Genomic DNA, 26,009 nt, shown 5'->3' on the forward strand with positions numbered 1-26,009 from the left:
GCCCAGATTGTATGTAACTGGGAAAGGCTGAGGATCAAACACCCAGGCATGCGGGGCGAGGAGGAAAGCATCTCCCAACTTCCACCTGAAGCCAAGGTGAGAGCTCAGTGCCTGCCAGGATGAGGCAGGGTGGCTCAGCTCTCCAACACACCCACCGTCTGTATGGGCACTGCCAAGAGGCCACTTACAATTGCTCACACTGCAGAGCGCTCCTCAGGATCTCTCCCTTGAGAAAGAACTCCTGCCCTTAGCACTACTGGCACCCAACCCACACAGGACACAGGCAAGGTTGTTGTCCAAGGTTTATTGAAGATATTACAGCACAGCAGAAAGATTAAACGGCTCCACGCGGTGTTTTGAAATTCATCCCAACTGTAGGCTGAGTGACCTGCAGGTTGGACAGACTGCCGAAGTCCTAGAAAAACAACAAAATAGGTTCAGTTCAGGAGCTCTGTGATGAAAGTCCCAGGAGCACTGGCAGGCCATGCCTGTCAGCCTCCCCTGGCTTGGGCTCCGGTTGGTGGGACCCTGCAGAAACCCAACAGGGGCCTTCTCCCTGCCCCAGAGCATTAACTCACAAGGGAGCCTACCTGCGATCTGAAGGCACATGCACCCCAACACTCAGGGTGTTGTCCTGCACACTGCAGGATTTGTAGCGGCATCCCTGGCCTCTATCCACTAATGTCTGCTAGTATTCCCCAGCTCTGACAACCTAACGTGTCCAGACAGTACCAAATGCCCTGAAGGTCAAATCTTTTCCTTTGAGAATCACTGCTCTAGGCCACATACAGTGCCATTTCCTTTCCAGGGCCTGACACTTAATGTCCCTCTCATTTTATTCTCAAAAACCAATTTTATATTTGAAACTACAAAGTCGCATTCGGGACAGAGGTTATTTCTGGAGAAAATGATCCACGGCAGACTTCAGCTATACTGGTCATGTTTTTCTGAAACTGCCTGGTGGGTACACTGAAGTTCATTACCTTCCTGAATCAAATATTTCATGATCATAAAGAAGAAAAAACGAAGTTGCTTCAGGTCACTGCGTACTGGGCTCTGAAGCCATGCTGCCTTCACCAAACTATGCACAACTACGGAGAGAAGCCACATGAAGACAGCTCAACGATCTGGTGAGTACGGGGAAGGAGAGCACAGTTCTTCAGAGTGGTCAGCATACAGACGCACACGCAGTGAAGTCCCCGAGGGAAGGCACAAAGAATGAAATGAAAAGACAACCAGAGCTGGAACCAGGGAGGCAAATGTGAGCAGCAGCCACAGAGGCAGGCAGGACACACGAACAGGAGAGGAGGGAGGACGGGTGTCCTGAAAGTCCTGGGGGAATGGCCACTGGCTCTAGGAACTCCTCCTGTGGAGGGCCATCTCCACCTTGAATAACAGGGTAACCCCATTTTGGAGGCAGCCTGTCCAATGGTAGCAGTGTAGACAGAACTCCCAACCCTGCCACCCACTAATCTTCAAGTTACCATTTCCTCAGGTAGTAAAGGTAGGTAACAGGATGGGCCTCTTGGGACATGGCGAGGACAGAGGAAAAGCTACGGATGGTCCTCGGCCAGGGATAAAGTCCTCCTTTAGTTAGTCGGCCAACACTTACCAAGAGTTTCAACATTTCCTTAGTGTCAGGATCTACTTCAATGATTTCCTGATCCAGGGCTGAGACCTAGAAGGAACAGGGCAGGCCCCCAAACAATCAGTGGGTCATCATCTCTCACTCTCCCCACCGTTTCTCCAGGATTCTTCAACGAGGGGGGGGGGTAGGGGCCGGCACCCTCCAAGGTGAGCAGTCTGCTTAAGGATTCCAGGTCCCAGGGATCCGCTTTTCTGCTTCTACCTTTGTAATTCCCTCGCTAACATCCAACCGGTTTGCAGAAAACCTCCGGAGGAGGCAACAGCTCAGGAATGAGATGCTAAGGCAAACCATGAAACGCACAGCATCAAGGGCTCTGCTGGGAAGAAGCCGGAGGGCCTAAAGGGCCCCAGCACGGAAGAACAGGGCTACCACACCGGCACATGACTTTGGGCACCTACAGCTGGCCGGGGGCGGGGGGAGAGGTCTATGGATAAGAGACCCCTTGCTCAGACTCGCCGGAGGACCCCTCTGCAGGTTCTCAACAACCTGCCCCACCTCTGAGGATGAGCCGGAGGCAGACCCCGCAAGTTTACCTCGGGCACGTAATTATCCCTCCTTTCTCGCTCCTCCTCCTGCAGCTTGATGGAGATGCCCCTGACGGGGCCCCTCTGAATCCGCTTCATCAGGTGTGTGACATAGCTGCGAAGGGACACATGCCCAGCAGCACCGTGAGGCCGCCGACGCCGCAGCGACGAGGGCCGGGGCCCCGCCCGCGCCTTCAGACCCGCCAGCTCGAATCCTCACGACCGCCCGGGGCCCCGCCCCGGACGACCACCCCGCAGCGAAGCCCGCCCGCGCCCCGCCCGCGCTCCTCGCCGCCAGCTCACCCTGCGATCTTGTTGCGGAGCTTCTTGCTGGGGATGATGGCGATCTCCTCGCACACGCGCTTGTTGGTGTGGAAGTCGTTGCCCAAGCGCGTGTAGTACTTCTCAATGATGACCCGGGCCGCCTTCTTCACGGTTTTGGTGCGGACGCGGCCCTGCGAGTGGGAGAACACAGCGTCACCCGCGAGCCAGGACAGCCCTCCGACGGCAGCGGGGTTCGCGGGCTGCGGCAGAGCCCGGGACGGGAGAAGGGCCGGCCGGGCACCGCCGGAGCGCGCGGCTCAGCGCGGAGGCCAGCGGCCCGCGGAGGCTGGGGCCTGGCGGGGCCCCGCGCCCTTCCTCGAGGGCTGGGGGCCGCGGAAAGCAGCGGATGGAGGACGATTGTAGGGAGCCGGGGCCTCGGGCCAAGATACCTACCATGTTGGCGGGTATAGTAAAAGAGGAAACAGGAAGCACAAGCGAGGCCTATAAAGCGCCGGCCAGAAAGGCGCTTCCGGCTAACCCGGGACTCGCAGAGTCGACTCGGATGCTCCACAGCGACCCCCGGCGCGGCGGGGCGGAAATGCAGGCGGCCCGCGGCCATCTGGTGGGCGGGGCGAATGTCTGGCCCGCCCCCTACCCCCCGTGGGCGCGGCTCCCGCTTCCGCTCCCGCTCCCCGCCCCTCCTACGGTTCTGTTCGCCCGCTTCTTCTGCTCCTTGGTTCTGAGATAGGATCGTTTGCTGTGCCCTAGACAGAGGGCGTGCATGTCTTCTGCACGTGCCCACGAGACGGGGGGAGGCTTTAGCATCCTTGGGACGGCATTCGGGAGCGTGGAAAGGTAAGGAGGTAGGGATGGCGCCCCGCCCAGGACCCTCAGCCTCAGGGACTTGCCTTTTCTAGCCTGGGGGAGAGGCGTGCCACGGGGAGAGTCTTGCCACTGGGAGAGGCTTGCCACTGGGAGAGGCTTATCCCGTTTTTTCTAAGTCTTTGGTCAAGCGTCACCTTATCAGAGGGGCTTTCCCCCTTTATCCTTTTGTAGCATCACCGTCCTTTTTAAGCTGCTTGTCATGGTGACTTGTCTTAGTTTCCTCAGCTAAGGGTGAGCTCCACGACAGTAAGGGTCGTTTTGCTTCCCTAGTCCCCAGTGCCCCCCACAAAGCAAGCCCTCAAACGTGGAAGCAGAGGGCCCAGTTCGCCTGCAGCGCTCCCAACCAGACGCACCTCCTCCAACCAGCACGGTTTGCTGCCGACCCGTCCCCAAGCCTGCCCCCTCCCTCCAGCTCTGCTCCCCCCAACGCTGCTGAAGCAAGTCCCAGGCCCCCACCTGACTTCAGGAAAGGCTGGGCTGGCCAGGTTGCAGGAGTTAAGGGGCACCGGGCTGGGCCTCATCCCTCAACTCCCTTCCGGTCACCTTGGCCAGTGCCCGCGGACTTTGGACTGACTGGGAATGGAAGGCCGGAGGACAGGAAGCTCTCTCCCTGAAAGTGGCAGCTGCACAAGACGGGGATGGAGGGGAGAGATGCCTCTTCGGGAAAAGGAGAAAAAGCGGAGACCAAAAGGGCGGTCAGGCTCCTCTGAAGAAGTTGCAGGAGCTTACTTTACCAGCAAACGTCCTGTGAAGCAGCTGCCAGCCGGGCCTCCAAAGACGAGGCCGCTCCTTCTCGCTGAAGGACTCCCCACCCCCTCCGGCCGCGAGTTCTTGCCCCTCTCAGCAGACGGATGCTTGGCTGTGCCAGGTTCCCTCTACCTCAGCCTACAGCGGAATCCAAAGATCAGTCCAGGCGCTGGGCCCAGACACAACCTACCTGGAAAACTCATCCGCGGACCCTCTCACAAATCCCGGAGCCTGGGACAGAGTCCGAATTAACAGGGCTCTCAACAACAGCAGGAGGGAAAGTTCTCCGTCTCGGAAAGGACTGGGCGAGCACCGGTCAGTCCAAGGCGATGGAAAGCCTTCCCGGAAGGCCTGGGAGAGCTTGAGAACACGTGGCCAGAGCAGCCGTGCCTCCGGTTTCTCCAGGCTGGGTCTGGGGCTTTGAGAAGTGTACGCGCGAGGGCTTTTTATGCTTGGACTAAAGCTACCCACCCGCCAGAGAGGCGTCTCCGAGGTGCATTTGACCGCGGAAGTGACCAAGAAGTACTTGCAGGGGCAGGTCTCCCCGTGACCCCACTGCCAACCTGGGCTGGAATCCCATCACAGAAAATCCAAGGAAACACGAAGTTTTACTCTCAAGCCTTATTACCCTATTGCCCCTCGGCTCCCACACCTCAGACACAGAGACAACGAGAACTCTGCTGCAACGTGTTTATTATGTGCCAAAAAAACTACACCACAGCTTACTCCACACATCCGTAGGAGAGTGCAGTCTTGCCTGCATATACTACAATGAGGTAGAGACTTCACACACAGCTTCACAAAACCCACAGAGTAGCTGGGATATGCAACAACGCAACGTCAGCTCAGCAGGAGGGAGGGGTTATGACACTGGTTCTTTGGCACACAGCTTCCCAAAGAGGGGCAAGTAGGTTTTTTGTTTTGTTTTTTTTAAAAAAAGAAGAAAGAAAAAGTCAAGTTTTCAAATTCCAGTAGCATTTCCGTGACTGCAACTGTTGCTTCATACACTTCTCAAATAAAAGAAATAAGGGAAGGGTACTTGTCCCCTCTGAGAGAAAGGGCTCCTGTGAGCCTTCATCTGCCCCCACCAAAAAGCAGCCCTTTTTTAGCTCAGTTACAAAAGAAAAAAGTCCTGTGACTTTGTGATTAAAAACTTCTATCAACCCTCCCCCCACATAAGTGCAACTTAGGAAGGTGCAATAAACCATTTAAAACTATATACAGCAGCCGCTCAAATACCGTTTATCCGGTCCAGTTTCAAATCCAAAAAAAATTTTTTTATTCTTGGTTGCAAATGCCTTGATTTGCAACTGTGAGAAACAGTGACCAGCAGTCCCCCAGACACAAATTTGCTATAATGTTAAAAGCTGCCAGGAAAGAAAAAAAATCTCTTGTTCCAAACGACTTAAAAACTGTTTTAAGGAGTGTAAAAAGGAACCGGTAAAAACCCTCGAGCGTAAAATATGAAATATGATTTTGGTTTAAATGAAGAGCAAAGTCTCCTTGTTGTTTACAGTAAAAAACACCAGCTGAACACTCAGTTTATGCCGTTCAGGTGGGGGTTAAATAAATGGAAAGGCACTGTATGGCAACTGCGAGAATGAAACCAACGAGACCTGCGCATCACCACCATCAGTATTGCAAGGAATGTAAAAAAGCGCTTTTAATAAATAAACCTAGATGTAGGCATCGTGTCAATACCTTCCGGACACGTAGTTCTTTTTTGCTTTTCATTGGCAAAATGAGGAACTAAAATCTGGGAAAACTACAGAGTCGCTTGGAGGGTGAGCCAGAAGGTCCTTGCCCCGGCGCACCCCCTGAAAACAAAACCCGACAGAACTCATTGTGCATTAATTAGTGCAGAAACAAAGACAGATTCAGCAAGTGCAAAGGTGACTACGATTTTCCCTTGTCCTTGGGAAGCCAGCTCCCTGGTCGCCAGGGGCAGGACGGTGCAGGCAGCTGCCTGACCTGCCAGCCTTGGGCGCCACAGGCCACCGGGCACGGCCAGCCCCTCTAGCTGGCATCTCGGTTCTTCTGGTTCCGCATCAGGGGGCTGTGGTGGCGCAGGCCCTCCATGCTGTGCCGCCAGTGCCAGCAGCTCCGGCAGAAGTATTTGAAGCACACCTGGTGGGGGAGAAGGAGGAGAGACGCCGTGCCCGCGTCAGCACCAGTGAGGGGCTGCTGCAGGAGCTGCCTGCCTGCCCTGCTGGAGAGGGAGCAGGGATTCCTGGTGGCCTCTGTGCGGTTAGAAGACATGGTCTTGGGGAACATTTTCACCCCTAACAGAGGCCTGACCAACTGCGGTAAACCCACTAAGTGCCCAACTCAAGCAAACGTGCTGTGCTCCTACTGTGTGCGGAGAGGGCGCCAGCTCCCCGCAGTCCCTCCCACCCCCGGGGCTGCTCTTCAGGTCCCCTGCCCTTCCCACCTCCTACAGAGCAGCTGCATCATATGGCTGATAATTTGGGAGAACACTCAAAGACAGCGGCTCCATGTCCTAATGCTAGGCAACAGGCCTTCCTCTTCACACTAAGTGGAGAGGCGATGGGGTATGCACCACAGGCCTGGTCCTAGCTCTGGCCAGCCGTGCAACCTCAGCCAACCCACCAACCTCTGAACAGTGACCTGAAGATGGGGGTCAGCTGTGAATGATATGGACACACAGAAGTCTGCTAGAGGAGGCTCCTCAGAGAGATACATGTTCTGACCCTTACTCAATAACCCAAATTTACTCACACCCTCCCTCTGGAGCCTCCGGGTTAACTTTGACCTACCTGGAACCTCTGACCTGAGCAATAAGCACCATGCAAAAACCCAAGCAGGGCTGCCTGCTTGTGTGTGAACAAGCCCCAAACCTCCCCTAACTCCTGTCCAAGTGTGGTACCAGGCCAGCCACACTGACACCACCTGGAAACTTGTCAGAAATAAAGAATCTCACATTCCACTCCAAACCCAAGTCGGAATCTGCATTTAAACAAGATCCTCAAATGTGTGCTCATTAACATAAGAGAAACACTGCCCTAACGCACCCAGAGCCCTGCTCCTGCCACCCAGGAGCATTCAACAGAAAGCTGCCCACTCTGACAACTGTGGATAGAAACCAGGTACAAATATCAAGAGTCCAGAGGCTCACAAGTGAAGAAGGGGTCCTTGAGCAGGGGAAGATCAATGGAGAAAGGCCTGAGTTAGAACTATTGTACTCGGCTTACAGGTGCTACTGACCATACCCACTCAGGTTCCTTTCATGCACAAAGATGTCCTGTTGGTGGTCGTGCCACAGGCAAGGGGAGGGCCAAGGTGTTAAGACTCAACTCAACAAGCTTTCCCAAGGGCTTGTTTCCCTGGTCTGACCATCAGAGAACATGACCGCTGCCTCCTTTGTGTGTTCTTAGACAACTACAAGAGCACCAACTTTCTAGGGACAAATGTGGCATGACAATTTTTAATTGAGGGCAGGGACTTCCTAGACATCTCAAGTGCCCTGGGGACTCACCTGATCTCGACAGAAGAAGGGACCAGGCTGAGAACTGCAGATATGACACAGAGAATCTTCTAGGTAGGGGTCAATCTGAACCTGCACAAAGCAAGAATGGGAGAGTGAGTGGCTCTTCTCTCCAGGAGGCCAAAGGGGCCAGAAAAGAAGGGGCATTACTGAGCTATACACAGGAGTGCAGGAGGTCTCGTTTTAAAGGAGAGGATTACGGGCAGAGTAAGAGCCCCTAGAGGACAGATCCACACAGCACAGAAGGCCAGGCCGGCAGGCTCCAACACACACCACTGCATCTGCATGGGTTTCTTAGCAAATCTGACGCCACCATTCAATCACCCAGCAAAAAGTAAGTGTTCAGAGGACTCAGGTCAGGTTGGAGAATAGGAAGCCAGGCTGCCCAAGCAACGTTGGTCAAACACCCAGTGAGCGGAGACACCTCACATGTTGAAGAGACTCCACGGTCCCAGCTCCCCTCCCTCCGGAGCCTGCCATGGCCAGGCCACGCCCAACCCAAACCTCACTTGGCCCACTCCCTGGGCACCCCAGCACACAAACGGCTCCAGGCTCAGGCCTGCCGTGGGTAGTGAAGACCCAGACTAAAGGTACAGACCAGCACACTCACCTTCTTGGTGAACTTGGTGGTTTTGATTTCCACGAAAGCAGCGCTGACCGCTTTCAGGTAACTACGTTGGTTATTGAAAGTCACACGACCAGACCCTAGGAACAAGAGAACAAACTTACCTTCTAACCAAATTCTCCCAAATGCTACTTGTCAACACTCAGGAAACCCTGTTTCTAGACCAGGGGTGTCAGACAGAAATATAATGTGAGATACTTATGTAATTTTAAGTCTTCAAGTAGCCACGTTTAAGTGAAAAAAAAAGTGGTGGAATTAATTTTTATAATATAATTTATTTAACCCAATTTATCCCAGATACTATCATTTGAACACATGACACTGGCCGTATTTTAAGCATTCAGCAACCCCATTTATTGAACAGTGTAGTCATGCAGACTGCTAGCACAGGGGAAGGACGTGCTGCCTGAGACGGGGGCCGGCAGAGACGCCTCTGGTCCTGGCAGAAGCACAGGCAGGGGTAGGAGTGGGAACCAAGATGCAGAGAGAACACATCTCTGAAGGGAGGGCGGCCCGCAAACCCCTCCTGGCCTGGAGGCACTCCGGAGATGGAGCAGGGAAGCCACAAGACGACCCATCCTGCCAAATGCTGCCACGGCCCCACAGCCTCTCTGGTCCCCGTGCCCCGTGTGCGGTGCGGCAGGGATCAGCAGGCGGTGCTCCCTCCCCGCCAGACTCAGTGTGGGTGGGCAGAGTAAGCATTCGGGGAGGTGGCTTAGCCATGTCTTGATCACAAAGTCCAGGCTCTGCTCCACCTCCAAACCCCACCACCAAGATTACTCTGCTATGGTTGAGAAATGAACCTCCTTTCTCAGGGGGGCTGATAAAAAACTCCCCTCAGCGAGGACAGCACAGGCCATGACTACACTCTGCTGCCTGAGTCACCTGGTATCGTCCTTCATTGGTCTCTGCCCCTGGAGACAAGGCCACTTTTCAAGAACTCTTAAAAAAACAGGCAAGTTCAGGGAGGTCCTGCTTTTTAATGACATATACCTGTTCTTGTCGCAGACTGGTTTGGCTATGAGCTCTGAGCTTCCAACCAAAGTTCTGGTCCCACTTTCACCTCCTATGATCTCCTACCACTCTCCCCCCGTTCGTGGGAGGTGGAGGGAGAGGGGTGGGTGCAAGAGGCAGGACTGATGGCTTCTCTAGAGAACGACGCTATGCTGCTGGTAGGAACTCATCTGCAGACCTGGGTCAGGCCTCCCTCTCCACTCCCGTGGGAAGTATCACAATCTCGGTCTAGCAAGGTCCCAGGGGCCACCAAGCTTTCCCACACAGAAGTGGGACACTTACCAATGGGATACTTGTGCTTATCTGTGTCAATCCCAGCGTACACCACTCCACCAAATAGGTCGTTCAAGATGGCTGCCAGGGCCTCGGCGTTGAGCATCCCATGCAGAGCACCAACAAACACTGTCCTGCTGGGGTCGAGTCTCTGAGAGGGGCTCCGGACAAAGTTGCTGTCAGCCAAGACCCAGGGGATCACCTGCACCTGGAAACCACCCGAAGATGTGTGAGCCCTGGCAGGGAGCCGGAGACACGGGCCCTCGTGCCGCGAGGCACATGCTCGGGAGGCACTCCAGCTGGGGTTCCGAGGCCCATCCAGTGGAGGCGCAGAGTACCGCCCAGTCCCGGGCACACAGGCACTCAGCAGCCACCTCACCCCCACTAGAGCTGGGTTTCGCTGAGTCTGTGTGTCCAAAATGGGGGAAACAAGTGGAACAGCAACCAGTCATCCTGGAGAGCAAGCGAAACAGTCCCAGCTGTCACACCCAGCAACCTAGCCCTCTGTCACTACCGTCAACTGTATGGTTCCAGCAGAGGACCGCAGAGCCACAGAGAGCACGACGTCCCTGGGGCAGAAGGGACTCACACTGAAGGGTAAGACCTGGAAGGACAGAGGGTGGGGATGCTCGCGGTCCCACTATGAGACGGCTGCTGGCCCAATGTGTGCAGGATCGGGCGTGTGCCAGGGACAGGGAGTAACTGGAGAGAGGCAGGGTGGATGGCTTACAGGGCAGGAGGTGACCATGTCCTTTGCCCCTGAGTTCCCTGAGCCTAGAACAAAATCTGGCATAGCAGGCAGAAGACTCCACGAGGAAGTGAGCTGACAGATGACTGGTGTTTTTGGAAAGTTAATCTGTGACGATCCAACAACAACAACAGCAAAAAGTCTCGAAGCAGGAAGAGATCGAGGTGGAAACCACAGCTGAAAGGATGGGTGATGAGGACCTGGAGGTCCTGGTGGCGCTGGGCACAGAACAGGCCAAGGCCAAGAAGATTCTTCCACAGAGGAGGCTGTACAAGTGAGACCGCCTGGGCCTGGTGGGAGAATGAGGAGTCGGGGCTGAAGGGGTCCAGGCCTAGAAGACCGTGAGATGAGCGCCTGATGGCAGGTACCGGGACAATCTCATTTCATGGGAAGATGAAAAAGTCCGTGTTGCTTTTTCCACCCCCGTGGAGAAGTATCACCATCTTGGTCTATATCCCAGGGGCCAGCAAGCTTTCCAAGCTTTTTCTTACACTAAGCGCAAGAATCTAGATTACAGGACATCCTCAAGAAAGGCCCCACAGGAAGGCAGGGCTCAAGGAGGATGTGAGGCTGGAGAGGGGAGTGTGGGTCTGAAAGCGAGAGCAGAGCCACAGGAGCGACTGAAGTGACGGGGAGAGAAGAGAGTCCAATTCTGAGTGCACTGGTGGCAGAGAAGAGCCTGAGAGGAAGGAGAACCAGGACAGCCGAGAGTCAGTGCGTCAAAGGCGGGGAATCACTGCAAGGTGACGAGGCGGGGACAGGAGATGGGGAGGTGCCAGCAGGGGCACTGAGGAGGGCCGGGGGTCTGTGGTGTGGCCGTGGCAGCCTCTCGCTGTGAAAGCAGGGAACAGGGACGACGGAGCAGGTTAACCAAGTCCTAGAGTGTAAGGAGGTGGGAGAGCTGTGTGAGCCCCACGCAGCGGGAAAGGGCAGCCGCGAGACCAACTTACCCTGCCACTAAGACAGAATGTGAATTAGCACCAGGAAACATCTATAAAATAAAGAGCCAGCTTTGTTACTTGGATTATTTTATTTTAAACCCAATGTGACCATCTCGGTTTTTTCCCCCTTTACCCTACAGATTTTAACTGACTTGACTTCCTAGAGCAGTTTTAAGTTCACAGAGAAGCTGAGCTAAGAGCAGAGTTCCCATGTTCTCCGTGATCTGAGGCATGTGCCCCCCCCACACACGGTGCCTGCGCTACGATCGGGGGACCTGCACCAATACCTCGTCACCCCCCAAAGTGGTGGTTTCCCCACGGTTCAGGCTCGGTGTCTGTGTACATTCTGTGAGTCTAGACAAATGTGTAAGGACATGATCCCACCACTGCAGTATCACACCGAGTAGTCTCCCCGCCCTAAACCCCCCGTGCTCCAGCTATGCGTCCCTCCCTCCTCCATAACCCCTGGCAACTGCTGATCTTCCTACCACAATAGGCATTTCAAGTCCCCATTTTATAGATGAGGAAATGAAGGTTCATATATATTAAGTAGCTAGTCCAGTATCACAGTGTTCTCTGGAACCAGGTTTTTAAAAAAAACAACACTGATTCCTGAGCGCAGAACTTCCTTTGACAAGCGGTTCTCGAACATCACCCACTAGAACCATTCGTGGAGCTTGGTCCAAAGTGGAGATTCTTACACTCCTCCCAAACTGACTCAGTAAGTCTGAGACGGGACCCAGGAAGGGCCCTGGCAGCCCCAGCAGTGAGGGTCGCAGGTGCAGTAACACTGCTAGAGACCCATGATGCTAAGGGCACAGGCACACGAGGCCGTGAGCAGAGAAGGCGTCAAGACAGAGAAGCATATGGAGGAACGCACATAGTGAGCAAGCCCTGAATGGGAGCCAAGAGGTGCTCCACGGATGGTGTGGGCTAAGGAGGAACTGACCCGCCACAGACTGGGAGGTCGGAGGCACAGCCTGAGGGCAGGACTAGCGAGACACAGCTGCAGATTATCAGTTAATTCCAAGTAGAGAAAGCTGCTGTTTTCAATTTCATTTCTAAGACCAGACGTTTGGGGCAGAGGTGTTGGCTAGAATAAGGGCCAGGACACAGTCTAACCTCTACAAGCAGGAGCACACAGACACGAGGAAGGCCCAGAGGTTTTTTGTTTTTCTACTGTAAGGGAGTATTTTGCTGTCCTTCCCGTAACACAGGAGGAGCAGCCTTCTTGTCTCAGTAGGAACGCTCGCCCGCCGCCCGCGTACTCACCCACCCCAGGAAATCCATGCCTCACACGCGAAGCACCCTGACCCAGAGAGGACGTCGTGCTAACTCACCTCCTTGCAGCGCATCCTCCGGCTGGACATCTTGAAATAATATTCACTCAGACCATCTGGGCTCAGTGGATCATGAGAGCAAGCCTGAAGCAAGGCCCGGACAGACTTCTCTAGTTCAAAGACCAGATACACATACCCTATTTCCGATAAAGGGAGAAACAGCATTAACATCCCTGGGGTGGTTACTCCTCAGGCTTGGTTTTGCAGTAGGGGGTTTCTTCCAAGAGAAATGGCTTCATGTGTAAGATACATGTTTGTCCTACTCCTGGAATGTCTTTCTGAATGGAAGCACTTGCCGGGTCAGATGGCTGGACCAAGTGAGGGAGAAGCACACCATCTCCCACCCGAGGGAGGGAAAGGACAAGGTGGGACACAGGATCCCATCATAACCACACAGCTCTTCATCCCAGAACACAGCATGTTCCGGTCAGCAGAGCCAGGCTGTCCTGGGGCAGGGAGGATGGGAGGTCTGTGGCCCGTCTGCTGGGGCACGGAGGTATTGCTTTAAAAGCCTAGTTAGACCACTGGTTCAGTTCATCGGAACATTTTCAGTGAAGATGGGGCAGAGTGAAAATAGCACCTGCTCCTTTCTATAGGGAAGGGATCTCATTTCAGACCAGTGAGGAATCAGATGCTTGGTCCTCATTCCTGCCAACTCCAAAGGGATCTCAGAATTAGGTCAGGCAACAATGTAACTGGGCAAGAAAGGCAGGCAAAGGAAAGCTTTTTGAACGCCTCATTTTGAGAGGAAAGTAGCTGCCAGGGTTCAGGTTTGGAGGGAAGTGCACAAGGAACTGCACACAGCAAGATTCACAGGCACCTCCAACCGCAGTGTAGGCGTGGACAGAGAACATTAGCTCAAGGAAGCCGAGGGACGTGCTGGGCTGGAGGGAGTGCCGACAGCGGAAAGTTCTGTGCTCTCGAGTGCCCAAACCAAGTTACCGGCATGCAGCTGGGACAGCCCAGCACCCTCAGTGCAATTACGTAGTAGGGAGGGGAAAAAAAAGCTCCTACCATGTCTGTATTACCTTTAGGCATATTACCTTTGGGAGGACACCGGGGGTGCTTGCCATCCTTACCAGGCCACTCCACACTCAGAGAGCCAAAAACACGGAAGGTGTTAACCAATCCAGCTGCAGGGAGATGGAAAAGAATGGCAGAAACTGACGGGTCCCCCTCCCCAGGAAGGCGCAAGCACAGGACCCCAGTGCTCCTCTCCCAGACTTCTCTCCCTTGACAAACAACTCAGAATTGACCTTGGGTCTCTGGTAATAGACACAGAAACAATACGGGTGTCTAAAACTGCACCCCCGCCCTCACTCACTCCTGTACTACCCTGTGCTTGGGCCCAGGTTCAGCCCTGGCCTCGAGTCCAGGTTCAGTGCTCTTGAGAGAGACGCCCCACCTTCAGTGCTCGAAGCAGCTCACCTTCCGTAATATCCCAAGGAACACCTCCTAGGAACACCTTGCAAGAGTAGATGGGGTTCTTGTAGTTCCGGGGAGGAAGCTGGCCACTCCAGGTACAGGTGGCTTCATTCACAGCTTTGGTAGACGACAAAGAGAGAAATGGGTCAGAGGATCAACAAAGTCACTGCTCTTTTTTGGGATGAACTTATCCAGAAAGAACCAGACAGGCCATGGTCCCAGCCTGGCTGCCTGGGAGGACATCCATGAGGATTCCGAAAGGCAAGAAACCTTACACCTCATCAAACCAGTCAGCCCAGTGTGACGAATCCCTAATTCTGTCTCCACTAGAACAGACGGGAAGAGCAAGCAGTTATGCGGGTAAAAGTGATCCCAACCCAAGCTATTTTCAAACATGTGACTGAGAAGCCAACCACAAAGTCGTTTAATCTAGTCATGGCTTACAGTACTAATTAAATTTCTAATTACTTTAACACCAACAAAGCAATTTTGTATACAATGTCCTACAGGCTAACTGGCCCAAATTGGCCTTCTCCCCAGATGTTCAAACAAGGAACATTCTACTGTTCCCTGGTCTTCACTCTGAACTCAGTCACAGAAGTCAGGACAGTGCCAGTAAAAACCACCAGTAGCAACCCAACAAGACAAGAATGTCCCCACCACTCCCCTACGCAGAACCATGTCCCCTCACTGCCAGAGCTGCCTTCACAGCACCTGCACAGACACGGGCCTTCCTTGATGCCAATACTGTAAGATAAAGGATTTTCCCCCAACCACCCCGCTTTCTATTTATACCAAATGCAAGTTTGTCTAAACCCATTGAAGTTTCTCTGACTCAAACACCTCGTTAAGAAACCCTTCTTGCTGTACAGAGGAGAAACCATCTTGTTTGGCCTGTTCTGAAAAGTTCTAGAGGCCTCTCTGTTCTCGGTGACCACTTTGGCCTTCAACCCGTCTCAGTCTGTGCCTTTCCAGATCAGTGGGGACTGGCTAGTCCTTGCCCGTTTTAGTCCTTCAGCACTGGGGCAGAGAGCCAATGAAACCAACCATCACGTCCGCCCAGGACAATGACATGGAAGCTCATTCCTTAAAAGGCACAGGCCCAATGTGTTGCTACACCAAGAACTTGGGTACTATCAGCAATATTTTGCAAACAAAAACATAAATCAATACAATGGCCTCATCCAAAAGCAAGGTAATGTCATTTCATAGGCAAACAATGGCACTAGTACAAACACGGGTTGCCAAAACCATTAAGTGAACAGGGCAGCAGAAACACCAGGGGAGAATGAGATCAGGTCCAGCTCTGTGGTGGGAAAGATAGACATACTGAAGCCTACAGAAGCAAATGGATGGAGAACTGAACATTCACTTAGTCTCAACTCCAGAACCTTAGAAGAGCGGTCAGTGAGCATCTACCTCCCTGAAGCTTTGGTGAGCAACTTACTGAGACTCCTCTACTTCCAAGTACCGGTGTAAGAGGAGGGACAGATTCAATACGTGTTTGAACTCAGATGACAGAGCCTAAGGGTTCCTGGGAGACGAGGCTGACACATGGACCACCTACCCCACAGTGCATCCCTGAGCATACCCATCAGAAAGCCTTGGGAAGAAAGCTCCAGCATGGGCTATGTCTGACAGGGCTCGGAATTAGAAAGGGGAGAGGTAGACGAAATCCTGGGCATCACTTCCAGGGTTTCTCCTGAACACACCCACCCCTGAAGAGCACGACGGAGAGGTGGGTCCAACCCCACAGGGGCGCAGCCTCCTTCCTCTCTGCTCAGCCTCAGAGAAGTCCCTGAGTTTGTCCCATTCGCACTTACGCCACAAAACACACCAGAGACTTCACCACACAACCAGGGCCCCTTCTGAACAGTTCACCAGTCTGTGAACTAAGGCCACTTACTCCCTGTGCCCAGAACAGGCTCCAGGCCTGGCCATGGCCACACTCACCTGCAGCTTGCCGGTGCAGCCTGGCCTCTCTCTCGATGCTGAAGGGGTCTTTGGGGGCTTCGAGGAGGTCCCAGGACGGCCACACAGAAGCTCCTGGCCATCTCTTGGATGCACTGGTTGGGGAGGGGCTGACCGCAGCGAGAGCAGCTTGCTCTTGGTCCATCCGGGACCCAACCCCCATCTTTAAAGGGTCTCTGGGACCACCCCCCGTCAGAGACAGGAAGGGCAGGGGAGGGGAAATGCGAAGGCTTGACTAGGGGAGGAAAAAGGAAGACACGGGTTTTTAAAGGACAGTTTTGTTATAAAAGTAGTAATCATACTCTATATAGAAATTATACCATTTAGCTCTGATATTTTCTTTTAGACTTTCTTCCTATGCATTTTTTTATTAGTTGTCCTTACACTAAAATTTAAATAAATCCTGTTCTCCCCAACTCAACATTTTTTTCATATCCCCAGGCAAGTCTTCATAGTCATTTTTAATTAATTTATGATAATCTATTTAGGGAAAAAGCTAAATTTCACTAACCTATTCCCCTGTTAAATATTTAGACACATTCCAAGTTTTCAGGATTATGAACACAAACTTTAAGGTATAGCTTCTTCTTGCTTTGTGTGGTTTTTTTTGGGTCCAATTCCTAGATGTAAAATCCCAAAATGCTTTCTAGGAGGGTTCTGCTTTCTATCAAAAACGTATGAGAGTGTGGGTTTCACTCTAAGCTTGTGTCAAGGCTCTAAATTTTACTAACTTAAGTGGGTAAAAATGATACCACATTATCAAAAAAACACAAACTAATTACTCAGAATATTTCCTATAAGTATGAATACTGCCTCTATTTCCTCCTTCTGTGGGCTGTCTACCCACAACTCTTCATCAATTAACCCTTGGGATTGGGTATCTGAGAAAGTTCTTTCAACAAAATCCCAAAAATCAAAGCTAGTTATGAGGTAAATTCCCAAGACTGAGCACCATCTGAATTAACATAAGCAGAACCAGAAGCATCTAACCCTATTTTGTAGGGGAGTAAACTACAGCCCAGAGAAATCAAAGGGACCTGCTGTGGTTACCCTTCTGGAAACATGGACTAAACAGAGAAAACCAACAAGCAGGGGGAACACCAATGCCAGCTTTCGTATTCTAGGGCAGGCCAACAGGAGACCAGGTGGGTCTTAAAAGGTCAGGCAATGGATGGGAAACTAACCACATCCAGCGCTACCAGAGCTGGATGGAGAAGAGGGCGGGGAAAGAAGCCTTCGTAGTCACTGAACAGTCAGCTGAGGGGATCTGGCAGTAGAGAAAGTCAGGCTCAGAAAGCACCTGAAATTGTATTTTATCTAAGGATGATTCCTCACTGCCATTCCCATGTATTTACCTCTCACGTCCCCTGTCCCTCATCTACTCTAATCCACCCGCCAATTCTACTTAGCTCAGGTGCCACTCCTGTCACGCACCGCTGTGGAGAAGGGGCGTGTGGTACACAGATTAACTCTGAGGCCACAGTTCATAGGTTCATCATGGCCTCACACGGAGGTGGCATGGGTCAGTAACGAGAACAGAGGAGCTACAGTCAGCCTGATCTGGATTAAAATCCTCGCTCTGATAATTACTAACGTGTGACTTTTAAAATCTTCACCTAGAAATTCTGAGATAACATACGTAAAGGTATGTAAACAGTTCTGTTTCAAGGCTCAAGAAAACAACCGAGCAGGTCAAGAAAGAGAACAATGCAGGACCTCTCATATTAACTTTCGAAATTAACTATTTCTCAGAGCCCTTGAAGTAACTTGTAAGAGGAGAGTCCGCTGCTTGGGTCCTGAAATGTGCTGCTCAATGAGTGTACAAGGCATTGTCTCCTCTGTGGAGGATGAAGGTTCTCTACACGTCCACAGTGGCCTCCCCGATTCCGTCATTCCCCCTCCCGCCTGCATGCTGGTGGACACGCTTCCACGGCACGCTCGCTCGCCCTGCCCACCCCACTCCCCGACAAGTGACATACGATCAAGTCTGAGAGATGATCTGATCCCGAACTGAAGCCACTCGTGTCTGAGTCAGAGGGGCTGCTAGAACGGGAGTCCAAGATGGGCCGGGTGTCCAGGCGGGATCCTCTAACTGACGGTGCTGGAAACTTGTCCACCAAGTCAGATCCAAGCGGGTCCAGAGGCAGGAAGCTCAAGGGGGGTTTCCCCAGGACGTTGCCCAGTGGGTTGTGGAGCATGCTCAGTACTAGGAAGAGAACAGAATAAAGAAGTCTTAGGACCTCTTTGTTTCCTTCCTGAACAACAGTCCTTCCCTTTTCTCCCACAGCCGCTGGAGAAGATGCACGAAGGCACAACCACCGAAGCACGGCAGAGCCACGGTGAGCTCAACGAGCAGACAGACATCCAGCACCGACAATGGGCAACAAGGGCCCGTCAGAGGCAGTTCCAGAAGCACGTCAGGACCACGGTGAGAGCAACGAGCAGACAGATGTCCAACACCGACAATGGCCAACAAGGGCCCGTCAGAGGCAGTTCCAGGACGGCTTTCTGAAGACCAGAGTTCTTGCTGCAACAGCGGAAGAACTGCTCTCCGCCGCCCAGACTCAAGGGTCAGTGCCAGTATTTGGGACACTGTGCCAGGAGGAACCCTGGTCACAGCTGCTAGTAATGTCTGGATACACACATCATGCTGCTGTAGACGACACCTTTGGCACAATTAGGAAGCCCAAACCACACTCCTTCCTTACTGCCTGCCAACATATTTATTCAAAGAATTCCCACTTTTCTAACACTATATAGCTACATTACTGAATTTTATGCCATGCCCCACAAGTCTGGTTCAACATGAGCACACCATCTCCTCTGCAAAGCCCCCTCATGCAAAGTTCTTGCATGAACAGACTCTGTCCTATTCACCCCTGAACCTCAGACCCTGAGGACGGAAGCAGAAGGACAGTGTGGTTAAGCCCACTCTGGCTTAGAATAAACCTAGGCTAGAACCCTAGGTCCGACACCCCTCCCCGTAGCTGTGTGCTTTGCGAAGCCTGTGGAGTCCCCATGTTCTCATGACATCTTGAGCGGAATATCAACGGTTTCATAGATTTGTTGGGAGGGTTCGATAATTAAGACAGCAGATGGAAAGTGCTCAACGGAGCAGTGCCCAGCACACAATATTTAAATACCAAGCATCAAAAAAGAGCGAAGCAAAGGCCAGAAGAGGTAAAGTGGACAGAAGGGGACATCTTTCCACCCTTAGCCTTGAAGACATAAGGAATCCAAAGGAAAACACGCCTTTTATCCATGAGGATGAGGAATAGAAGGGCTTTGCCACGGAGCACGGTGGCATGAATGCCAGGGACGAAATGTTCATCTGAGAATGTTCTCATCTGAAGACAGGGGAAGTGTCCACCTCAAAATGGCGGGGTTAAACCAAAGTAACGTGTGCGTGTGTCTGTGTGCATGCAGGTGTGCAGGTGTCCAGTAAGTGGTGGCCGTGCCTGGGACCCTCCCCTGGTCACTGGGTGACACACAGGTTGCTAGAGCTGGTCTCCTCTCAGGTTCCACGTCTGTCTGAACGCCGGCTGGGGGCTGTGCTGGGTCCCAAGAAGCAGGAATGAACCTCTCCAGACACACAGTGGCAGTGAAAGCATGTTCTCAGGGCAGCACGCACACAGACCGTTCACGGCAGCACGCGTGAGCCATGGGAGACCAGCCCACTCTCCTGTGGCCCAGAGATGAAGATAAGGTGGGTGTATCTTTAACTTTTTACATGCAGGGGATACTGTGGATGTGTATGTTTATTTTATTCTGGTAAATAGATCCTGAATTCTTAAAGAAACGGTCACACCAGTTTCCCAAGGGGATGTACCACTTTGCATTCCTGCTGGCACTGAAGAGCGTTTCAGTCCCTCCACGTCCCGGCCACCACCTGGCACACCTGGGCTGTTTCATTCTGGCCAGTGTGACGTGCGTGCGCTGGGGTGGGGGCTGCATCACCTACAGTGAGGATTCTGTTAGCTTATTACCTTGTTTTTTAAGAAAACATTCTTTTAACTAGGCCTTTGAAAGCCGTTTCCTAAGCACAGCCCGTAACCGCATGCTCAAAGTAAGCGTCTCTCAGTGCTTGGATTCTGACATCCACCAGAAATAATCCTTGTCAAACTTCTCAAATACTCTTGACAAGCCCCTGCCTCAGTGAAGCACAAAATCCAAGCCCCTGAGCTCATGCCCTGAGAAGCCAGGAGGTGTGAAGATTTATTCCAGGCTCCTTCCTGGTGCTGCAAAACCTGGCATAACAGCGCCGTGAAAACTAGCGGATCGCACATATCGGCCTTGAAATGGTACCAATGCCCTGAAGGGCCTCCTCTTTCTTCACATTTTACAGAATAAATGTAGGGTGCCGAATAGCAAGATAACAACCGAATCCTACAGAGCTGAGAAAACCGGGTTCACTGTGAAGGTACGAGGCCGACACTGAAGAGCTGCTGTGGGGGTGGCAGAGGTGGCTGGCAGGAAGGCCCTCACTGCACCTGGGGCCCGGCGGAGAGAGCCCGTGTCTACACTCGACAGCCCACTCTCTCCACACGGGACCCATACAGGGCTGTGAAGGAGGACCTAGGACAAGAGCTGATGGAGACAGCTGCAGGGGAGGTGAAGGACGGGTCATGCAGCGCAGGTGAAGGACAGAAGCGGGTCAACAGGGGATGCAGATGCAAACCAGCCATTTTGATGCGCTGACAGCTGCAAGAGGGACAGAGGAGCAGACAGAAGAAACAGGAGGTGGTGGGACGGTGAACACTGAGCTTTGAGGACGGCAAGACACAGGATGTGTGACCAGCGGTGGGCTGACACGGAATGTCTGAGAGGCTGGACAGGTCATACGTGAGGATATTAAAGGGGCCCATGGTGATAACTGGGCCTGGGGTTAAAACAAACAAACACTGAGAGCTTCAGAGAAGGAACTGGGAAACTGGAAGGAAGAACAAATGGAAAGGCCCTGAGGTAAGTGGTAGACGAGGCTTGGAAGAACATGTATCTCCCGCCTGACAAGGCGGCACCGTCGAGGAAACCCCCCCGGCAAACGCACAAGTTAGAGGGAGCGTTCCCCAGGGAAAGACCAGACACGGGCTGCGTGTCAATCCTAGAAAAAGGTACGGCCCTGTAGGGAGCCCCAGGAGTTGTCATGGGAAACAGCATAAAGCAGCAGAAAAAAGCTCAAGAGAAGATGGGTGGCCCAAGGGGCTTGTATTGGGGGCATCAAGGACCATAAATATGGGCTAGAGTAACTGTGTCTTCACCCAAGGTTTTCAAAAAAAGTGCATTTGGAAGAATCAAAATGCAAAACGGGTGCCCCTGCAGACTACTTTTCTCATTTGCATCAGCTTCTATTCACTACCGTGTTCGTACTTCTATTCTACCAGCCACAAATCCATCTACCTCAACTAACATGTAATTTTTTTTTTACCATGCCCACAAAGATATCCTGAGTCTCTGTCAAATTCCTGTGTCAAAACTAAGAATTATGTCTATAGCACTCCTCTCAATGTGATAACAAGCCTATCTAAAAAGAAAATGGCATGACAACCCACGTGGGCCACTAATGAACTCACTTAAGTGCCCATGGTTCCTGGTCAGTCACCTGTTCTACAGTCTGGACCAGGTTCACTCAAGCTCCTACCATTCAGTAACAGCAGCCTCCACTTACTGCACAGAGAGCAGGTGCCAGACGCTTTGTTGGAAGTACTTTAGGTTAGTAGTAATCTTCACTAAATCCTAAGCAGTGAGTACCATTACCCCATCTTAACAAAGGAGAACCCAAGGCTCAAAGGGCAAGCGTTGGCAGAAGTAACAGCTAGTGAGAGACAGGATGCGACCCAATTCTTTGTGATTCTGAGCTGTATGTACTGGAAGGCACCGTTCACTAGCGACTTTTTTTTTTTTCTTTTAGTACTCAGGACTTTACATCTTTTCATCTTCCTGTTCTTGACACCTCTCATTTGTTCAAATTCCTTTAAGACCATCAACTCCTGAGGAAGCTGTCTCGCCCACCAAAGGCCAGTGCCCTGGGATCTAAATCATCCAGGCCTTGAAACTTCTCTAGGGCCTTCCCACTGTAGGAACTCATTAAAAATGCATCGTGGGCCCTACTCCAGACCCACTCGATCAGAACCTGCATTTTGAACAAGATCCCCAGGAGGTTTGTGTGAGCATTAAAGTTTGAGAAGCACTCATCTAGAAAAGCCTGAGGCTTGCTACGTCAAGCTTGTCATCAGTTCCCCTCACCACACCCCAAAAACCCTTCATGTCATTATTTCCCTTGACTTAAAAACTGTAGGTTAAACACAGCTCTTACAGCATAATAGCAACTAATACCTAAAATAACAGTGGTACAGACTGTGCTAACAGCTTTGGGAAAGATGTTGACTGGCGCAAGCTAAATGTCACAAGTATACAAGACAACCGAAAGACTCTAAGCTCATGTGGGCAAAAACGGAGGGAGCTAGGGCCTACTGCTTGGAGCAGACACCTGTTAAGAGAGAAGGAAAAGTGCCACGAAGGACACTACTGGGTCACGTGACAAAACTGGACTACAGACAACAGTTTAATGAAAGTACTGTATCAACTTTACATCGACTGGTACTGAGAACGGCTCTGTACCTAAGAACATCTCTGTTCTTAACAGTTCAGGAAGAACTTATGTAGAGACAGAGAGAGAGAAGAACATGGAAACGATGAAGGTGAACGTCAACAACAGGAGAGTCCAGATAAAAGAAATACAAGTGTTCCTTGTATAACTTTATAACTTCAGTAAACTGAAATTATTCCCAAACAGAAAGGGTTTTTTTTAAATGACACGAAGGAAAACTAGTCAATTCCCACTGGACTTTCTCTGCCTCTTTCAAGGTAACTGGATCTAGCCTGAAAAGGAGAATCAAGCACAAGTAATAGGGCCTAGAATCCCCAGCGGGGATGGTGGGGGAAGGAGGGGGATGAGAAGTACCTTCCGAGCCTCTGTCTGTAAGAAGAAATAATCTTCTTTTAAACTTCTTAAAACCTCAAAAACATTTATATGAATATTTGCAGGCACACATGTGGACCGAGTTCTGCCTTCTCAACCAAGCATGCCAACCCACTCCAACAGTAATTAGCTCAACATCGGGCAGAGAGCAGGTGATCAGTATCTGCTGAATAATACTGGAAGGAAGGAGCACCACAACCCTTAGAGCCAGTACTCTCACTGAGGCCACACCCTACTGATCAAGGTTGTTCATCTTAAGGACACAATACTGACCTAGAGGCAACTCGGAACTAGGGGAAAAATTTTTTTAGTTCATCCCAACCCAGCCCATCACCAAAACAGGGGTTGAGAGAAGTAGTTACGTGCCACATCCATTTTGTGACAATACTCCTTCCGCTGGTTTCAAATACTTTCTTCAAAGAGAACTAAACACATACAGGAGGCAGAGAGCTACTCTGCTCGAGGAAGGGCAGAGTATCTGTTGGATACACACTTCCAAGAGTGCTTCACTGAGCACCATCCCAACCACACAGAGGAACAGGGGCAAGGGGCTTAGACTGATGGCTCAGAAAAGGACAATGCCATCTAGCAGATGTAAGATCAGGGTGTCCAGGGATTAACACGCCTGGGTCACATGAGCACCTCCATGCAGTTTCCTGCAAATACTACAGTGGAAGGGGCCAAGGATACAGGAGGAGTTTGACTAGAAGATACGGGGAAGACAAGAAAATCTAGTATGAACAGGCCTAGAATTTTCCAGGTATTTTGAGATTTCCTTCAACCCACAGAAGGAGCCAGGTTTCTAGAAACTGTCACCCGTGGTCAGATGCCCCAGAGTGATCTCACTGTCCCTATATAGTCAACTCACAAAGGGCCTGGCCAGGTAGTTCTTTGAATAACTACAGATCAAAGGGAACAGCTTCTGGGGAAGGTGGGACCTCATTTCAAGAGTGGAACCTGTCTTGCTCCCGGCTCAGGCCATAAGACCATACTTCCCTTGGCGTAAGGTTGCTGGGTGGCCAGCACTGATTCTTACCAGCTGAGAATCAGGAGGGAAGGAACCAAACAGCCAGCAACTGACAGGTTTCCCTCTTCCTAACTTGAAGTAGGAAGTATATTTACTGGAAAGGCACACTCTTTAAGCTACATAAACTAAATCCAGTGGAAGTGATAGGTCACTTATGCTGCAGGCCAGTAACTAATCTCAAAGTCCACTTCCCATCGCAGGGCACAGAGCTTCACCAAGGCCAGATGTCAAGTATTAACCCAGATGGCTTGGAGGGTGGGAAGTGTGGGAGAGAAGTCCATAGTCACCCTTCAACGGGAGCCAAGGCCCTGACCTCTGTGCTCGATTCCTGAACTCCACAACTCAGGGACCATAGGAAGTCTGAGCTTTACTAAGTCTCTCCAGCCCTGGTGGCCAAGCGTATGGCACTTGTATCTTCCAAAAGTGACTAAGAAAAGCAGTGTGCTCTTCCTGGAGCAGACACACTCATCCCCACTCACATGCTGGCAAGAATCAGCATCAGCTACAGACAGCTCTCAGAGAAGTCACGGGGAGGAGAGGACCTGGCAGAGGGTTCCAGCTCATTAATGCTACCTCAGAGGGTACAGGAGACCAAATCAGCAGTAATATTTTTAGACCGATTGTTAACTTTCTCCACTTTCACCCTTCTATGCCAGCTCCTGTGGGTTTTACAGCTGAGTCACTGTTCGAATTTTCTGAAACCTTCCCCAAGAGTACAGAGTCACCCAGAGTCTGATGGTGGCAGCAATAATGGCAGCAAGAGCTTGGCACTGGATGTGGGTATTGCAAGACACTGTCTGAGTTTGAGCTCAGCTTGGGGAGAGACTAGGCCCAAGACATCATAGTCAGATGCCTGCTATCCACTGGGAGTACTCACGGAAAAAACCCAGACCAGGGGCCATTATTTCTAGCTTGAGATTTAGGGCCACATACCTGGAACCCTTCCTTCCCTATCCCAACCCTTAGCTCTAGGCTGCTTGCTCAAAATCCATCTGAAGGCATAGAGGTAAGAAGGGGGAGGGCAGCACTCATTCCAGGTGTAACAACAGACTGCTTTTTGCCTATAACTCCAAAGCTGCAACCCTACACCATAGCTCGACCCCGCACCGTAGCTCGACTCAGGGGCAGTCTTCTGAGTGTCAACTGCCTCCACTGACTACGGATCCCATAGGTCCAAGGTGGTACCCAAGCCTTTCTCCCCTGTCTTGCTCACTGGACAAGTTTCCTTACTTGAAGAAATGACATACCCAAGTCCTATGTAAGGTTGGCACACATGCTCTCCTACCCAAATTCTTTCTCACCTAGGAGGCGCCCTATTGTTCATTGCTTCCCAGGCCCTCCCTTCTCCCTGCACTGCAAGCTATCCCTTAGTAGACTACCTGACTCCATGAGAGCATTCACGTTCCAGTGTACGACAACATTTTCTGTAAATGCATGTTCATGCCTTAGAAGATGTGGAGGTTCAGAGATACTGATCTTTGAAGAAATCTATCCATCCAGCTGATCAAAACAAGTAGGAGGCAGAAGAATGGGAGAGACCCTGACCGAATTCTACAGTTCAACGCTCCCCAGAATTGACAACATGGTGGCTTGGCATTCATCGTTCATTCAATAGATCCTTATAAAAAGCCATGAACCAGGCCCTGTGCTACGTGCTGGGGACAGAGCAGTGGCGAACTGAAGCACGGAGTTAGATTTGCAGAACTTGGTCGGGCCCAGGAAGTGCATGTTCTACAGATGAAGAGCCCAACTCTGTTTTGAATGTCACCTCAGAAAGGCTGTTTGGAAGGACAGCAGCAGCAGAAGCAAAATGGCGAGGGCTCCCCTCTCATCCCAGGCTGATCCAGCCTGCCCACCAATGGGAAGGCTGCAAGTAACACAGTACGGGGAACATACCATTCATAACGTGACTGGTTAGCAGTCAGGGCAGAAACCAGAGAAGGTCGACAGGTTAATCCCTGAGGGACTTCTAAAGACAGTGGGAGAAAACAAGACATGGCCTCCAGAATCCTCAGACTGAACATCTGGTGTACCCGCTGGGCTTCAGTACAATGCATTCATTAGGAGTCCCTGGCTTCCAGGCCTCCCCGAAG

At 51.7% G+C, this 26,009-nt stretch overlaps 2 protein-coding genes across 7 annotated transcripts in view; both read right to left on the reverse strand.

Annotated features, from left to right (window-relative positions):
* Window positions 1-288: 288 nt before the first annotated feature.
* RPS17 (ribosomal protein S17) lies at window positions 289-3,029 on the reverse strand. Its single transcript, XM_040642843.1, has 5 exons — window positions 2,890-3,029; window positions 2,476-2,627; window positions 2,182-2,287; window positions 1,613-1,678; window positions 289-415 (listed from the first exon to the last, which is right to left on the reverse strand). The coding sequence occupies exons 1-5, from the start codon at window positions 2,890-2,892 to the stop codon at window positions 335-337; spliced, it is 408 nt and encodes a 135-aa protein (XP_040498777.1). The 5' UTR covers window positions 2,893-3,029; the 3' UTR covers window positions 289-334.
* Window positions 3,030-4,744: 1,715 nt separating this feature from the next.
* The window catches only part of CPEB1 (cytoplasmic polyadenylation element binding protein 1), a 102,700-nt gene continuing 81,435 nt past the window's right edge, over window positions 4,745-26,009 (reverse strand). For 5 of the 6 annotated variants that reach the window (XM_040642847.1, XM_040642844.1, XM_040642846.1 and 2 more), the window contains 9 exons: window positions 17,890-18,116; window positions 15,893-16,145; window positions 13,943-14,056; window positions 13,543-13,647; window positions 12,515-12,651; window positions 9,495-9,693; window positions 8,184-8,278; window positions 7,565-7,645; window positions 4,745-6,195 (listed from right to left, as the gene is read on the reverse strand). In XM_040642847.1, coding sequence (XP_040498781.1) covers window positions 6,085-6,195; window positions 7,565-7,645; window positions 8,184-8,278; window positions 9,495-9,693; window positions 12,515-12,651; window positions 13,543-13,647; window positions 13,943-14,056; window positions 15,893-16,145; window positions 17,890-18,116 — 1,322 coding nt within the window. In that variant the 3' untranslated portion in view covers window positions 4,745-6,084. The remainder of the gene's footprint in view (window positions 6,196-7,564; window positions 7,646-8,183; window positions 8,279-9,494; window positions 9,694-12,514; window positions 12,652-13,542; window positions 13,648-13,942; window positions 14,057-15,892; window positions 16,146-17,889; window positions 18,117-26,009) is intronic. The other variant, XM_040642845.1, reaches the window with a different exon arrangement.

This window comes from Ursus maritimus, unplaced genomic scaffold (genome assembly GCF_017311325.1).
Source record: "Ursus maritimus isolate PB19 unplaced genomic scaffold, ASM1731132v1 scaffold_27, whole genome shotgun sequence".
Lineage (NCBI taxonomy): Eukaryota > Metazoa > Chordata > Mammalia > Carnivora > Ursidae > Ursus > Ursus maritimus.